This window comes from Phoxinus phoxinus, assembly GCF_949152265.1.
Source record: "Phoxinus phoxinus genome assembly, chromosome: 19".
NCBI classification, from domain to species: Eukaryota; Metazoa; Chordata; class Actinopteri; order Cypriniformes; family Leuciscidae; genus Phoxinus; species Phoxinus phoxinus.
The window spans coordinates 9,733,248-9,748,829 of NC_136894.1; the positions used below are offsets into that span (position 1 = coordinate 9,733,248).

The 15,582-nt window shown below is 38.6% G+C and overlaps 3 protein-coding genes across 3 annotated transcripts in view; 2 read left to right on the forward strand and 1 right to left on the reverse strand.

Annotated features, from left to right (window-relative positions):
• Positions 1-248: 248 nt before the first annotated feature.
• Positions 249-8,583, forward strand: rbbp4 (retinoblastoma binding protein 4). The gene is made up of 12 exons (XM_079590492.1): positions 249-512; positions 1,155-1,302; positions 3,218-3,363; positions 3,463-3,636; positions 4,011-4,126; positions 5,186-5,346; positions 6,848-6,974; positions 7,079-7,156; positions 7,249-7,325; positions 7,442-7,499; positions 7,618-7,728; positions 7,954-8,583. The coding sequence occupies exons 1-12, from the start codon at positions 287-289 to the stop codon at positions 8,014-8,016; spliced, it is 1,485 nt and encodes a 494-aa protein (XP_079446618.1). The 5' UTR covers positions 249-286; the 3' UTR covers positions 8,017-8,583.
• A 236-nt stretch (positions 8,584-8,819) lies between these two features.
• The window catches only part of nhsl3 (NHS like 3), a 77,065-nt gene continuing 70,302 nt past the window's right edge, over positions 8,820-15,582 (forward strand). Inside the window, exon 1 of the mRNA XM_079590481.1 lies at positions 8,820-8,836. The gene's annotated coding sequence lies outside the window, so the exon portion shown is untranslated. The remainder of the gene's footprint in view (positions 8,837-15,582) is intronic.
• On the reverse strand, positions 9,609-13,861 carry sync (syncoilin, intermediate filament protein). Its single transcript, XM_079590493.1, has 5 exons — positions 13,614-13,861; positions 11,762-12,527; positions 10,845-11,264; positions 10,651-10,775; positions 9,609-10,321 (listed from the first exon to the last, which is right to left on the reverse strand). Exons 2-5 carry the CDS (start codon positions 12,512-12,514, stop codon positions 10,264-10,266), a joined length of 1,356 nt encoding a protein of 451 aa, XP_079446619.1. The 5' UTR covers positions 12,515-12,527; positions 13,614-13,861; the 3' UTR covers positions 9,609-10,263.

The following is a 15,582-nucleotide window of genomic DNA, read 5'->3' on the forward strand; positions in this document are numbered from 1 at the left end:
ACAGGGCTTATTAGAAGGATATGAGTTTAGGTGTTTTTGAAAGTTGTATATAATAATGATGTGAGTGATAATGTTTTAATATTAATAATGTTATTAGATATTTATGTAGGTATTTATTGGTTTTATTTATGTATTTATTTGTATATTTAAAGAGTAGTGAGTAAAGGCTATTGTGATCCACACTCCATATCAGAAGGTGGCGGTAATGCACACTTAAAAGTTGTTTGCCAACCGCCATAAAAAGGAAAAGAAGAAGAAGAAGAAGGTATCAACAGAGGGCAGTGTAATGGTTGTAGTGTGCGATCAGCCTCTTCTGCAGAAGAAGCCGCTCTTCTTCTCTCCGCTCATTGGTGGCGCGTGCTCTGCTGTGTCTGTCCGAGTTGGCGCGAACGTGCACGCCGGCGCGAGACAAAGAGCATCCTGCACTCCAGAGGAAACTACACCGGTATCTTGTTATCGGTTCAGTTTACGAGTGATAGCTGTCTGTCGAGTCGTTATGGCTGATAAAGAAGGTTAGTACGGTTCCGTGCATCCGGTGGACTCTCTTTTAGCGGCGACCGGTTAAATGAAGCCGGTAGCGGCAGCTGAGGTGTTTGTTGGTGTGTTTTCTGGGCAGGCCGAATCCCGCCATAACGACACAGTCTTTGCTACATCAATACAGTTTTCACTCTAGAGCTTGTTATGAGCACACATTAACTGTTATTCGGCATAAATCCATTATTTTGTGATGTGAACAACATGTTGGAAAGTAAGAGCTTAATAGTTTAGGTGAAATAGCGCCGAATTAGCTTCGGCTAGTTTTAGTTTTTAAGTTGAAGTGTGTAAATCCATGTTATGCGTCCCTTTTTTTCTTGAAGCTTTCAGTATTGGTTTTGTTTTTTGTTGTGTTTTTGCTCTTCTAACTGATTCTAAATGCAAAATGTTGGGCTATGCTATTAATTTAAGTCGTTTTCCATAGTTTGTCTATATATTTGGACAATATTAATTGCATCTTCATCTTATAATGGTGATGCTAATAGATTATACGTAAAGTAACTTGTCGCTCAGTAGTTGGGGTAGAAAATATAAGCTACTTTATGACCTTACATATTCACGCCGCATTGAAGGCGTTTTGACAGATCTCATCTTGTTTTCCCGCCCCTTTTTTGTTACAGCTGCATTTGATGACGCGGTGGAGGAGAGGGTGATAAATGAAGAATATAAAATATGGAAGAAAAACACTCCCTTTCTTTACGATCTGGTTATGACCCACGCTCTTGAGTGGCCCAGTCTTACTGCTCAATGGTTGCCAGATGTCACCAGGTAAAGTTAACACTTTAACAACTACTGTCATCATCTTTAAAAAAGAGCTGAAACTAGGCACTATTTTGATAAGCGATTAATTTGTAGATTATTTCTTGATTCATCGGATGGAGAAAAAAATAGTAATTTAAAATGAATGAATCGATTTATTGAATGAATTATTCACACATTTTTTTATATTCTGCCCAATGTTGTCCTGCAAACAATGTGAAATGAGTACAAAAAAAAGTGTATTTATGTGCAATTAAACATTGAAATACTGATTCCTACCATTTTAAAGTAAAAATCACTTATTTATAATTAATAATAACAAAAGTACAGACAAAATTTACTGGTATGAGGTTGGAGGAAAACATTCACTCATCTGAATATTACATTTATTACTCCATTACAATAGACCTTTATGCTTACTGCTCTCAGAAAATACAATTACTTGTGTGACATGTAGATTTTTAAACTCATATTTATTTTCTAACAAGAATTAATGCGCATTCACTGAAGTTCAACATAGACACTCTGTCAGGGCAAGCCTTTATGTAAAATAGAGATACTCGCATGGCTTTCTAACATTTCAGATAAAGATACAACAGTAAAAACAAAGTTATGCACAGTGGAAAATGTCTCAAGCGTATTAAACTGCACATGCATCTGTCAAAGCAAGCCGCATTAAAGTCGGCATGAAATTCAAATTGACCCTATTTGCCTCCATTGATGACGTCAGTTTGACTGCTGTGGTAGAACGTCCTCTCCAACTGTCAGCCTGCTGTGATCTTTGACAGCGAGCTGAATGGAAAGTAGGATTTGACTTTGAATATAATTTGAATATTAAAAAAAAAGAAATGACATTCGAACAAATATTAGACAGCCTTTAATATTCGAACCTGTTATAAGCATTATTTTTTGTAAATGTGTTTGCTTGTAAACGTTGTTTTCAATTCAGATTCCGAGGCTTTTTCACGCCTGGTTTTGAATCGCGAGCTCATTAGCAAGGCTATTATTAATCATCTGGGCTCCTGTAGGTGAAGTCAGCGTCCTTGTTAGCGCCTATTTTGTATACCAAAACAATGGCCGCGATTTGTTTATTTTTGATAAGAACAGTGGATGAAACCTGTCGAAAGCTGTTTGTGTTTAATCCAGGGTCTGATTTTTAATATATATTAAAAAAGTCGTGCCAGTGTGTTTTTCTTCTGAAAACATCATTGCCTGCCTATGACATTGACTGATACACTGCCCTCTGTTGGACAGAACATATACAACTCAAGTTTGATACCAATTTAGGTCTTACAGAAGGCATTTAATGGTCAAAATATTATTAATAAATATTCTAAAATTAATAAACAAACAAACTTCGAATATGTTTTTTGAGCAAAAGTCAAAGCTCTAATGAAAAGCTTACTTTTCTAAGCCACACCCTCTATTTTTCTAATTCAATATTCCGTTTCACTTGGAAAATAAATCACAATACTCAAGCTGGTCGCAACTTCCGATTCACACCTATTTTAAATTTTGCTTTTGTTTGAAGTTCTTAATGACACGGTCTCATGTTTAGGACAACTTGGGTCAAGCACTTCCCGCAGCAGCTTTCTCTGCTTCCTCTTCGGTTTTCCACATGTGTTGTCCATAGTAATGTATTCATGGCTGGGCAACTACATGACTGGCAGATGTTTTCTGTGTGCTTAATCAATGAAACTCATTGATCTTCATTATCGATTTTGATTAGTTGTCGGAGCCCTACTTTGAAGTATTCTCAATTGGTTGATTAGGTGGGGCTCCAAATGATCTTTTTAATGTTTAGGTGGCTTTCTTTTCTTTTGCTATAAGAATAGCAGATAAGGAATATTGTGTGGGTAGAGATTGTGTATACATTTTTATAAAAGTCAGTGTAAATAACATTCATACTTGTCATTTTTCACAGACCTGAAGGGAAGGATTTTAGTGTGCACCGTCTGGTTCTCGGCACGCATACCTCTGATGAGCAGAATCACCTGGTTATTGCCAGCGTCCAGCTGCCCAATGATGATGCCCAGTTTGATGCCTCACATTATGACAGTGAAAAAGGAGGTGAGTGGCTTATCATATATGAAGATGTGTAGATCATAAACTGTGAATGCATAATCTCCACCTATGTACTTATGACAAGTTATCTCTGTTTGTTTATAGAATTTGGTGGTTTTGGCTCGGTGAGTGGCAAGATAGAGATTGAAATCAAGATTAATCATGAGGGAGAGGTGAACAGGGCTCGCTACATGCCACAGAACCCCTGCATCATTGCCACCAAGACTCCCACTAGTGATGTGCTGGTCTTTGACTACACCAAACACCCCTCCAAACCTGGTATGAGCTAGAAACGTTTTGTTCATATTTTAACTTAGAAAAACAGTGCACAGTCTGACACAACTGCCAAAGACGTCCATCTGATTGTATTGAGGCAATGCTTTAAAGGGATTGGTTTGAAGATGCCATGCAAACTGTTTAACAGCTAAATTATAGCAAAGCACTAAAAATACCAAAACTAAGATAAAAATAAATTAATTTCATGACTTCAAAAAAAAAAAAAAAATTTTAAGGGAAAACTTGTTATTGTGAGACTTAAACTATTACTCCTAATCTCCAAGCTTCTTGTCGAGTCAGTTGTGTGAAGGCGTCAGATGTCAATTTTGATTATTTATTTTTTTTCTCTAAATTTGTGTTCTCCTGTCCCCCTTAAGACCCCTCTGGAGAGTGCACTCCTGACCTGCGTCTGAGAGGCCATCAAAAAGAAGGTTATGGTCTGTCCTGGAATCCCAACCTGAGTGGGTGTCTGCTAAGTGCATCTGATGACCACGTAAGACATTTGTACTCTCACTAGGGGGGGCAATCTCTAGGCTCCTCACGATTCGATTATGATTCAGAGGGCTGTGATGATAAAACGTGAATTCATCCATAATGAATTCACTTTCATTATATTTTATTAATGAAACAAATGGAAGTGATTTGGAAATAAATGTTGCGATAGAGTTTGTATTTTCTGCGTTGGGTGGAAGCTTTTAAGGTTGTCATGGTTTCCACGTCAGCGCTGTTTGATCTGACGTGTGATTTATAACAGAATTATGCGGTGAATTCAATCGCTTTCTCACTGTGCTTCCCAGCGCTGTGTAATAACAGTGTCACGTGATTGAGATCGGCCCACAAGTAAACCTGTTCTGAGCTCGCGCTGGGCTAAACGTTCAGCGCAGCTCAAACGAATAGCGCGGTTTCGTTTCACTTTCGTTTTGTTTGATGTTTCTCGTTTGTAACAGAAGTTGCAGCTCTTATCAATTGGACAGCGTGTTGGTCGCACCAGTGTGACCTCTTGTCGCCCATTTGGTTGCAGTCTAAAGACCTACTTGCATAAAGTGTGGCGCTTGTCCAGGTCCTTTTCCCCTTCGACTTCATAGATCCAGCGTTACGCTAGATTTTAATGCAGAGGGTGCCAGTCGGATTTCTCGCTCAACCATTATGCATCTCTGTTATGTGCACAGCTGCACGCCACAGACTGTCTAGGCGCCTTTTATGTTCTGTCAATATTACATTATCAATTAACATTTAGAAAATCGATGTTTGACATTTGTGATTCGATTCAGAATCGTCCACGTCCGCATCATGGTGCATCTAAGAATCGATATTTCCCCCCACCCCTAACTCTCACTAAGCTGTATATTTGCAAACAGTTGGGGGTTCAGGTATTACTCTATGCTTTTTATGTACCTTAAATTTAGCCGATGCTAAATTAAATTGAAAAAAATCAATCTCTAAATAAATGTTTTAGGTCATAAGGGTTTGACTGACAAGAAAGGTTGGTAACCTGATGCAGAGGATCTTGATTTTTGTGCATGCTTCTATGAGTTCTTCTGTTTCTCTGCAGACCATCTGTCTGTGGGACATCAGCACAGTGCCAAAAGAGGGGAAAATAGTGGACGCCAAGACCATTTTCACTGGTCACACTGCTGTAGTGGAGGACGTGTCCTGGCACCTGCTGCACGAGTCTCTCTTTGGATCTGTTGCAGATGACCAGAAGCTTATGATGCAAGTACTTTTTGTCTTCCTGCTTGTTACTGTAATCTAATTCCACCGCAGGAACTTTCCCCAGGAACTAGGAACTTTGGGGTGGTACTCTGTAGGGCTGTAACGATTTACGATATTAAACCGAAATCGCGACACTCAGATCCACGAACCTGTGTCGCGGTGTGAGAAGGCAGATCGCGATCGACACACCCCTTCCCAGCTAGACTTATCTTTCTCGTCCAGAATAGATCCTAGGGCTGTGACGGGGTCTTTTACATATTAGGTATGGGAATTTCAAGCAAAAATTATATTCGAAGATCGCTGGGTATCATTTGATTATTATTCAAAAATCGCACCTCTCCCCCACACACGCGCGCGCGCGAGCACACACACACACACACACACACACACACACACACACACACACACACACGCGCACAAACACCAGAGCAAGTGAGCAAAGTGTGCGGTGTTTGCTTGTGTGTGCGTGTGTGTGGCACTGGCGCGCGCGTGAACTGGAACTCACCTCATAAACGAATCGAAACTTACATAGAAAGCTTGAAATACTTTTACTTGATTTAACGTTAATTCAAAACATAAAGAAATGGCTGCTTAGGCTAATTCGTAGGAAGTGTGCATTTCTCTATATAGGCGCGTTCACTTTTTGGCAAGCGTTATTCCTGCGCTTGAGATGCGGGTCATGCGGAATAGGCAATAGGCCTATTTGTGGTTTACAGCACAGACAGTAAGCCTCGGTTACCTCAGAAGAATTTTTAACATGCTCGAATCATCTCCACAATGGAGTATAGTTCTGTTTGTTTTTCAAAAGTATTTTGTTACAAGAAAACGGAGTTATAGCTTTAGCTATTTATTTATTTATTTGGCTTTTAAAATCCTCTCTCCTCGCAAGAATCGCGGTTTGTATCGAATCGTGGGTCAGTTATCTGTCTGCAAATATGGATAAAAAAAAAGCAGCTGGACCGATGACGAGGTTCAAGCTTTATTAAGCGTATTTGTGGAAGAGGAAATTTTCTGCGCGTTCGTCCCAGCCATTTCACGGTCAATGTCCGCAATAGCTGATAACATACATTGTCTAATTTTATATCTAGCATTACAACCTTTCTGAACACGTTTAAGTATCAGTGTTCGTCTCTTTTCTGCTGTTTTGTTAATTACCTCGTTAGTAAACCAATACATCGCTAACAACTGCAGCACAGTTTGAATCTCCTCCATACTTATTATAAATGTGGCGCTCAACTGATTACTGTCCGTCACAGACTGGGAGGAACAGTTGCGCGCAGTTTACATAATCTTCCCGATACTTTAGGCCGTGGTGTAAACGCAGAAAGCAACCGGTCTGGGGCAAAAAAAGTTCCTGGGACAAATTGTTCCGGGTAATTTCGGTAGAAATGCGGCTTTAATGTTTTTTAGCACAAAATGTAAGTATGAAAAGAATATTTAACTGTTCAGTCTGTGGTTATTTAATGTGAGGAGTATTTTAACCTATTTCCTCTTCCTTTAGCTGGGACACACGGTCCAATAACACGTCCAAACCCAGTCATGCGGTAGATGCCCACACTGCAGAGGTCAACTGTTTGTCCTTCAACCCATACAGCGAATTCATTCTGGCCACCGGTTCTGCTGACAAAGTGAGAGCTACATTCAGCATTTGGTTCTGTTGCACTTGTGAATACTCTTTAAATGCGCATCTCTATTTAGACTTCCAAGTTTTGATTTTATTTGTCTCTCACAGACTGTTGCATTGTGGGATCTGCGAAACCTCAAGCTGAAACTTCACTCATTTGAGTCGCACAAAGATGAAATCTTCCAGGTATCATCTCCCTTATTGTCTTCATTGCAGATAGAATTGTTGAAGGTAAAAAACTGAGTGTGATAACATGAAGTCTTGAAATGTGTCCACAGGTTCAGTGGTCACCTCATAATGAGACCATCCTGGCCTCCAGTGGAACAGACAGGAGACTCAATGTTTGGGATCTCAGGTAGGTTGTCTCACTTTCCGTTTACTCACGACTACCACTAAAATGTGAACTACTTTATCATATGGGTATTTTCACACTCCTAATAAGAATTCCTTTGGGTTTTTTTTTTTGTAAAGTAAAATTGGAGAGGAACAGTCGCCAGAAGATGCAGAGGATGGACCTCCAGAGCTGCTGGTGAGTAGTAATGCGGTTAAGTTTGTATTTTAAATGTAAATATATTTTTTGATTAGTTATCATTATATTGCTCTTTGAGGTCATGTTATTCACATTGATAACTTTTTTTTAAATTCAGTTTATCCATGGTGGCCATACAGCCAAGATCTCTGACTTCTCCTGGAATCCAAATGAACCGTGGGTGATTTGCTCAGTGTCTGAGGACAACATCATGCAAGTCTGGCAGATGGTGAGGCCTTTAAGTCTATTTCTTTCAACTTTGAGTTTAGCATCAGCACCTCTGCAATAAACAGTTCAGTCATGATGTAGCCTGTTTTTTGTTTCTCTCTGACAAAGTATATGCCACCTCTTAATGTGGATATTATGTAAAGAGTTGTTTATGTGATTGTTAGCATAACCTTACTAGTTGTGTTTGTGGTTCAGTTAATATGTGTATTTTTATTTTATTTTTTAGGCGGAGAACATCTACAATGACGAGGACCCAGAGGGGGCAGCAGACACTGAGGTTCAGGGATGAAACAGCTCTTTACACCACCCCGCTCTCAGCATAAGACAAAACTCTTCTAAAAACTGTCTATACACGTGAAGAACTCTCCCCCTAAGTAATGGAAAAGGAAGAATTTCCTCACCAGGCATTTTCTACTATGTTAATAGAGTATTTTTCTAAGAAAAATGTCAGTTGATCATTGGTCAATATCAGAATGTGAGACAAATGACCCATCTCACCCACCAGTGTCTCGTGGATTTCCTTGCAGTTTAAGTATACTTAAAGTATTACTTAATATCTGAAAAGTGTATGCAGGTGTGTAGTAAATTGTGGCCAGAGTGCAGTGGTACAATGTTGATGCTCTTTAGATTATTTTTTAACTTGTCCGACAAATTCTTTTTCCATTTAAGCATCCGTTCAATTACATGGCTAGGTGTATTGATAACTTAAGCTCTTGTGTACTCTTTTTACTTTGAGCTTCATGTATCGGTCAAGTGGTGTTTAATGTCTTTAATATTGTGACTTTTCAGTGTCTTTCTCCTGTATGTCCATACCTTTGTACAGAACATTATGAATAAACTGTTTTTGTTGATACAATTTATTTTAAATATATAGAGTTTAGCTTTTACAAGATTTGAATGTTTTTTAGATAAATCTCATGTAATCCCAAAATTCGAAAAATTCCACTTGCTTTAAAAAATGTTTTGACTGACCCACGTGTGTTAGGCAAGCAAAAAGTTGACTGCGTGAGTTTAGGCGGGCTGCCTATTTGTGTGTGGGCTTCCCTACTTTGTTTTCGCGCTTCACTGCAGCCGTGCAGACACACTTACGGAGTGGTGCGTTTCTTGAGGTAAGACCGACCTTTTACCTCAAAGTCGATAAATGGCTTTAAACAAGGATATTAAAAACAATAATGGGTAACTTTATTTTGATGGTCCCATAAGTAACTATGCAACTGCATGTCAACTAACTCAAAATTATTAGTAGCCTAGTACACTAGTGTGCTTAATATCGGCGAACTGTTAGTGATGGTCCTCCAACAGACAGACTAACTTTGCAACTACGTGTCAACTTATTTTAACCCTACTACTAATATTCTAATGAGAGTTAGTTGAAATGTAGGTGAAACGTTACTTCTACCCAACAGAATGTGTTAAAGGGATCCTCAAAATAAAGTGAAACCCAATAATGTATTAAGTCATTGTATTAAACGGCCAGTGACCTTCAGATAAAATCAGGTAATATTTCCTTGCATTTTGTTTTTTGGTTCGTGGTAGGTACAATGAAAAAACAACGAAATTGTCCTTGTACGAAGAGTAGGCTACTGTCAATGTTTTACTTAGGCTATTTAAAAGTCAGGTTATAAAAACAATAAAGCATTGGCCACATCATAATTTATATGTATTTAAGTATGTAAAGTGCAAGTTAGTTGCTTGACATTTGGATATTACTACCAGGTATAAACAATAATCAATCTTGCCTGATAATTTGTATAATTGGATCACTTGAGGCATGAACAGTACCATATTTACATTGAAGTGAAAACACCCAAAAATAGTTTTCTTGGAGTAATTTGTTTCACACATAAAAGCCAACAAAATGACTGAACAAAGGCCAGTGTTCCTCAACAAAATACCTTTTATGTTTTTGACATTATCTAGATTTTTAATCAAAATTTCTTGAACTAGATTCTTATTCAATCTTATTAAAAAAAACAACAACTCAAAAACATGCCCCCTGTCACTATGACAGTTTGTATCCTTGTTCTCTATCCACGATAGGTACAAGTCAAATAAACAATGTCTAATTCGTTCATGTTTATCTCAGATCTTATTAACAAGACACTTTAAATCAACAAAGAAAGCACTTAATTTATCTTCTCATAGTTCCTTATCTAAACGTTCTCACCATCGTTGATATCGCTTTCTTACGGTGCCCAAATAAGTCCTTGTTTTGCCCACTTCACTTACTTATAAGAGAAAGCACTTAATTCACTGGCACCACTGGATATAAGAGCCTTATTCCCTCTTATAAACAATAAAAAACACTGTTTTAAGTACATCCATGTCAGATAAAGATCTGGATATCTGACGTGCTTGGTCCTGGTGTTCAGAGAACTTTAAAAAAGTGGTTTGCATAGAACATAAGTCTTCAGTAAATTGTGGTTATTGTTTTGGTGATTGTTTATGAGAATGCAGGCTGGATTAAACTTTGAAACCAATATAACAAAAGCATTTAACATAACGAATGAAATAATCAATAGCAAACATGAGTTCATTAGGTTTTTTCCACCACCACACTATTCTCTTGCTTGCAAGGACCCTCTACACGCTCTCTGTAAAACAATAAAGGATATATAAAATATAGATATAAAAATATATAGAGATATGCCATCTAACACCATGTCCAAACCAGGTGCAATGCAACCAGTTTCCAGATATAAGTAATGTATGCTTTTGGATAAATAATATATATTTGTGGGCGGGGCTATCCAGCAAAGTGCAACTGAGCGAGAAACCTAGAATCTGGTTAGGACAAATCACATTAACATGGGAGAGAGATTTTTTTATCACTTGATTTGTGCATGGTGTAATATTTATTCCCCCTTAAATTACTTTGCAGTGTGCAATGAGAAACTGTCCTTTAAAAAGTGCTTGTACTTGCCTGTAGAAGAACAGCTCTTTGGCCATGCTTTTCTTCAGCATCTCCAATTCTTCACTCTTCTTTATCTGGATCTTGAGCTGAGTTCTCAGTTCTCTGATGTTCTCCTCTAAGATGTCAACCGTCTCCTGAATGAAGAACATTAAACCGTCAGTACTATGCAATCTAAAAATGTAAAATCAATGAAAATTACACACCCGATATTGTTCCACATTTTCCCTCCTCTGTATCTCCATTAGTCGGATCCTCTCCTCCAGACAAGTTCTCTGGAGTCTCAGCGTCTGCTCTTCTTCTCTCAGTGGTCCTAACTGGGCTCTCATCTCCAGGCACTGCTCTTTAGCCTTACCGAGAGCATCCATGGTGACCTCCCGTCTCTTTAACAGGGACTCTAACCGGGGTTCGTAAAACTCCTCCAGAGCTTTTATCCCACCCTGCAGGTACTGCTGTAGGTCACAAGAGGCACGTCGTCCTTGAGTCACATAAGAGCGGGTCTTCCTCTTGCTGGATTCTTGAGTGAGGTTCTGCTGCTTCTGCATTTCCTGCAGGTGGCTTTGGTGATCTGAATGAATCTTGGTGATCTCCTCAGTCATCTTAACAGCAAGGGACTTCAGCTCCTCCTGATTTTATGAATGCAGGATGGAATACCTTAACTTGAATGTATTGAATAGATTTTTAAAATATAAATAATATTACAAAATAATATTGTGGGATATGGGATGGGTAAATTGGGAATTTAATTTATTAATTTACGGGAAAAAAGAACGGTCAAAGTTCAGAGTCTATTACAGTTATGAAGTATTCAATTTTATTTTAAAATATGCACACATTCAATCTTATTCACGTCTAATGTAAAAAAAAAACTCAATGTTTATGATGGTTATGGCCCTGATATATATATGCCCTGACTGGGAAGGCCCCCAAAAAACCTCACCTTACTTTATAATTAACACCTGGCTACAGTGCCTAGTGGCCTTTTGCTACAAAGTTGTAAACTGCATTTGTAAGTCCTCTTTGTAGTTTATGTAAAAATGATGGTTAAATTGAATAAAATAATCTGCATCTTTTCTGGAGCAGTTTGAATGCATTCGCACCAGTCTGGTTTATTGAACACTACCTGAGCTTGGTTGAGCTGCTCCACCTCTTTCTGTTGTAATTCAAGCTCTACTTGTCTCTGTGTACAGTCTCGAGCCGCTATGAACAGGCGTCTCTTAGTCATTTGCGTCTCCTCCTGCAGGCTCTGTCTCTCCAGTCTGACTTTGGACAGGAGGCCTTGTTCCTCCCCCAGAGCTTCCCTTACAGTCTGCAGCTCTTGGGCCATGGGCTCCTCCAGCTCCTGAAGCTCCTGAACCAACTCATCCCTTCTGCGCTCCAACTGGCCCACCTCCTCAATACAGCTCTCAAATGCTGCTCTGAGCTTTTGTAATTCCATGGCGGCAAACAACTCGGGCCTTGCCTCGACAGGGACCCCTGCAGCATCATTTTCGACCTCCAACACACTTTGCTCTTTCTCTGGAATGCACGTCTCTTCAAACTTGATTGTTTTTGTGAATCCTTTCTTGTCCATTTTGTTCTCTGTTTCTGAAAATATCTCCAGTGGTGCAGATGTGGTTGGATGTGCTGCATCAAAAACATCTAGCTGTGCCAACATCTGTTGCATAAGTCCATTAAACTCAGCTTGCAAAGCTTTTCTGCATTTTTGTGAATAAGGCATGGACTCTTCAGGAAGAGTTAGAGCAGCCTGGATCTCTTCCAAGCAATCTTCAAAGTAGTCTTCATTTTCCTCTTCAATAAATAAGGGATCAAATGTTCTTTCTGTCTCTGATAGAGGTCCATAAGCTTGCTCAAAGTTAATTTCTTGATCCTCCATTTTATATGTTGACCTATGTAAATGTATGGGGTAAACATTCTCGTGGTTAGCCAGTTAGTTTATGATTTTAAGTGTATGTACAATGTACTTTGTGAACTGTGATTCCTGAGGGATGCTAAGGATGGTGAGAGGAAATCTGAAGCTAATGCGTCATTGAGGGACAGCTGCATAAACTTGTCGAACAGCTGACTGATCATGAGCACACTTACAGAGAGCGTTCATATGAAAAGCTTAGATTAACATCTGCGAGTGGACTTTTGATTGGTTGTAAAGAACATGCACACATTGGTACATAAATGCCTTTGCATTTGGCATGTAATAAGCAGGAAGCTAATAAAATGTAAACACGCATCTTTATCAAAATGCTGTCAATCAACAAAAAGAGGAATCCATTTTTGTTCACATTAACTTTGCCCAGTTGCACTGTAAAAATGTACTTTTCATAGTTGTAAAGAATACAAAGCCTGTGTTTTCAAGTAAATACTATTTCAGTCTTTCTACTTCAAAATGTAATGTTTAATTTAATATGCTACTGCTTTGTAATTAATTGTGAAATTTACTAGTAATTTATTGGAGTTTCTACACCAATTTATTTTCAGTGTATGATTTTAGTATCTAGAAATGCCCATTCATCGCCATCTTATAGCTAGACAAGGCTGGTATTTCTTATGCCAGTCTCAGTGGGACGCAGAGAGCAGCTGCTGCAGAAACTGGCATGCAGCATGAACAGACAGAGCACATTCCACCAGTGCCAATGATCTCAAAAACTCCCCATCCCGGACAACTGCTCATTCCTTTAACATGTTTACTTAAACATGCTAAATGACATATTAACATTTTACATGTTGTTTTCAGGAGACTAATAACTGTAATCAAGTGGATAGCATTCGTCTTCAATTAATACTTTTCCAGCTTTCCAGACTTTTGAAACTATCGCCAATAATAACAATGTGTGAAAGAAAAACCATGAGGCACTTTGCAGTGAGTAGGTAGTGATATAGCAAGTCTAAAGATAGCTAGAGCTATGATACTGTGATAATGTAAACATCAAAAAACTTTGAGAAAACTGTTGAGTATATATATAAATTCATCAACTCACCTCAACTTGACTCAGATAACAAGGTTCCAGGACAATAACCATGAAGTGAACCCCAACTGAAGAGCTGGTAGCCAACTGAACATGAAAAAAGAACAGAGGTAGTCTGGCCTCTCTGACCGAGTTTAAACATATGCCACGGGTTTCCCAGGCAACATTTAATCTGTTTACATTTATTAATAAACAGAAGGGAGACGAAACATGAGCACATACAGCACCAACTCCAGCTAATCAAGAATCATGAGGTCCTCTGGGGGGTGACCTGCTTGCTGGAACCAATAGGACAGCAAAGAGACAATTGTATGCAAATAAATAGGATCAGTATCCAATGGGTGGCAAGTGTAGGGTCCGCACATGGACATGACACAGCAAAAGAATTCAAAAGGAGTGGGCACACTAGAGTGACATACCGCAGTCACCAATATGAACCACGGGGAGGTGCTTGTGAAAAGTTGTCATCAGTTTTGTAGTTTTCTAACAGCACTGACCTACATTTAGGAATGACCTGAAAGCTGGGTTCTCATCAAGCATAGACAGGATTGAAATCAAGTGGGAACTGAAAGCTTCAAGTGAGTCGTTTTAGACAGTGAGATATAAGAAGTGAGAGTTTGTTTAGAAGAGCCAACGGCCCCAAATTTCCTCCATACCTGCTCAGTTTCCCAGCTGCTTTAAATAGATGTCACAGATTTAAAATGGACATTTCACAGATCAGTAAAGTTTGTACAGGTTAGATATTTTGAGGGAGCTAATTTAACCAATTGATAAATTGATAACTAGGCTTAACAAAATATTTAAACCCAGATAACGACATACTGGAAGAATTTTTAAATACATGATAAATCAGTGTGCTATTTCTAAATCCTTCTTTAGCTAGAATTGTTTATTGGCCAAATTAATCTACTGGAGTTTTTAAAAACAATATATTCAGCGATTTACAACCGCTATTGTCACAATGTTGAACACTGTAAAAAATGGTATGATAAATACGTTATGACAGCATATGTTTTTACATTGCTTTAACTCGTCAAAATAAGTTAAGCATTTTCCAACTTTTTTTCTATAAGTTAAACAAGATTCAACTAATTTGTAACCCTCTGGTCCTCTTCATAGGGGTCACACTTGGCTCTGTCGCGGTCAAAAGTGACCAAAGCCTTGAAATCTAACTTTTTTCCCCAGGAAAACCAATGTACTATATTTTTGTTGTACTACACCTTATTGTGTGTTTGTGTGGCCCAGGTAAACTCAGTGTAATGGGGATATAATGTCCCCACAAAGATGGCAATATCCCAAATCCTTGTTCTTGTTGGGACATTTATTGGTCCCCATGAGGAAAACAGCCTATAAATCCGACTAAGTGATGTTTTTTGAAAATGTAAAAATGCAGAAAGTTTTCTGGGATGGGTAGGGTTAGTGTTGGGGGAATAGAAGATATAGTTTGTACAGTATAAAGAATCATTATGTCTATGGAATGTCCTCATAAAAACAATCCAACATGCATGCGTGTGTGTGTGTGTGTGTGTGTGTGTGTGTGTGTGTGTGCGCGCGTCTAATATTTTAGAGCGTCTCCCCTTCATTGATGTGCACTTTTTTTCTGCACAGTGGCTGATTTGTAGTTTGTACCACCAAAAGTTTCTCTGAGTTTTTGTATTTTTTACGTATTTCCCATTCATTTCCTATGTCGGTCAAAGGAGCCAAGTGTGACTATTTTTTTACGACCCTTTTAACATATCCAAATCATGTCCATGTTTTTTGTAGCCTATGTTCACATAGCTAATGCGACAAAAGTCACCAAGTGTCATTCCATTCTGATGAAGCAAAAAATAAATACATTTAAGGAAGCAACTTTTTACTGTAAATGTAGAGTAAACGTGTAGCCTACTCTTTCTCTGTGTTACCACCTGCACCCATATCTACATTTATTTGTCAACAAAGCATAATTTTGCATCATCTGGCAAACATTTGAAAGCTGAGC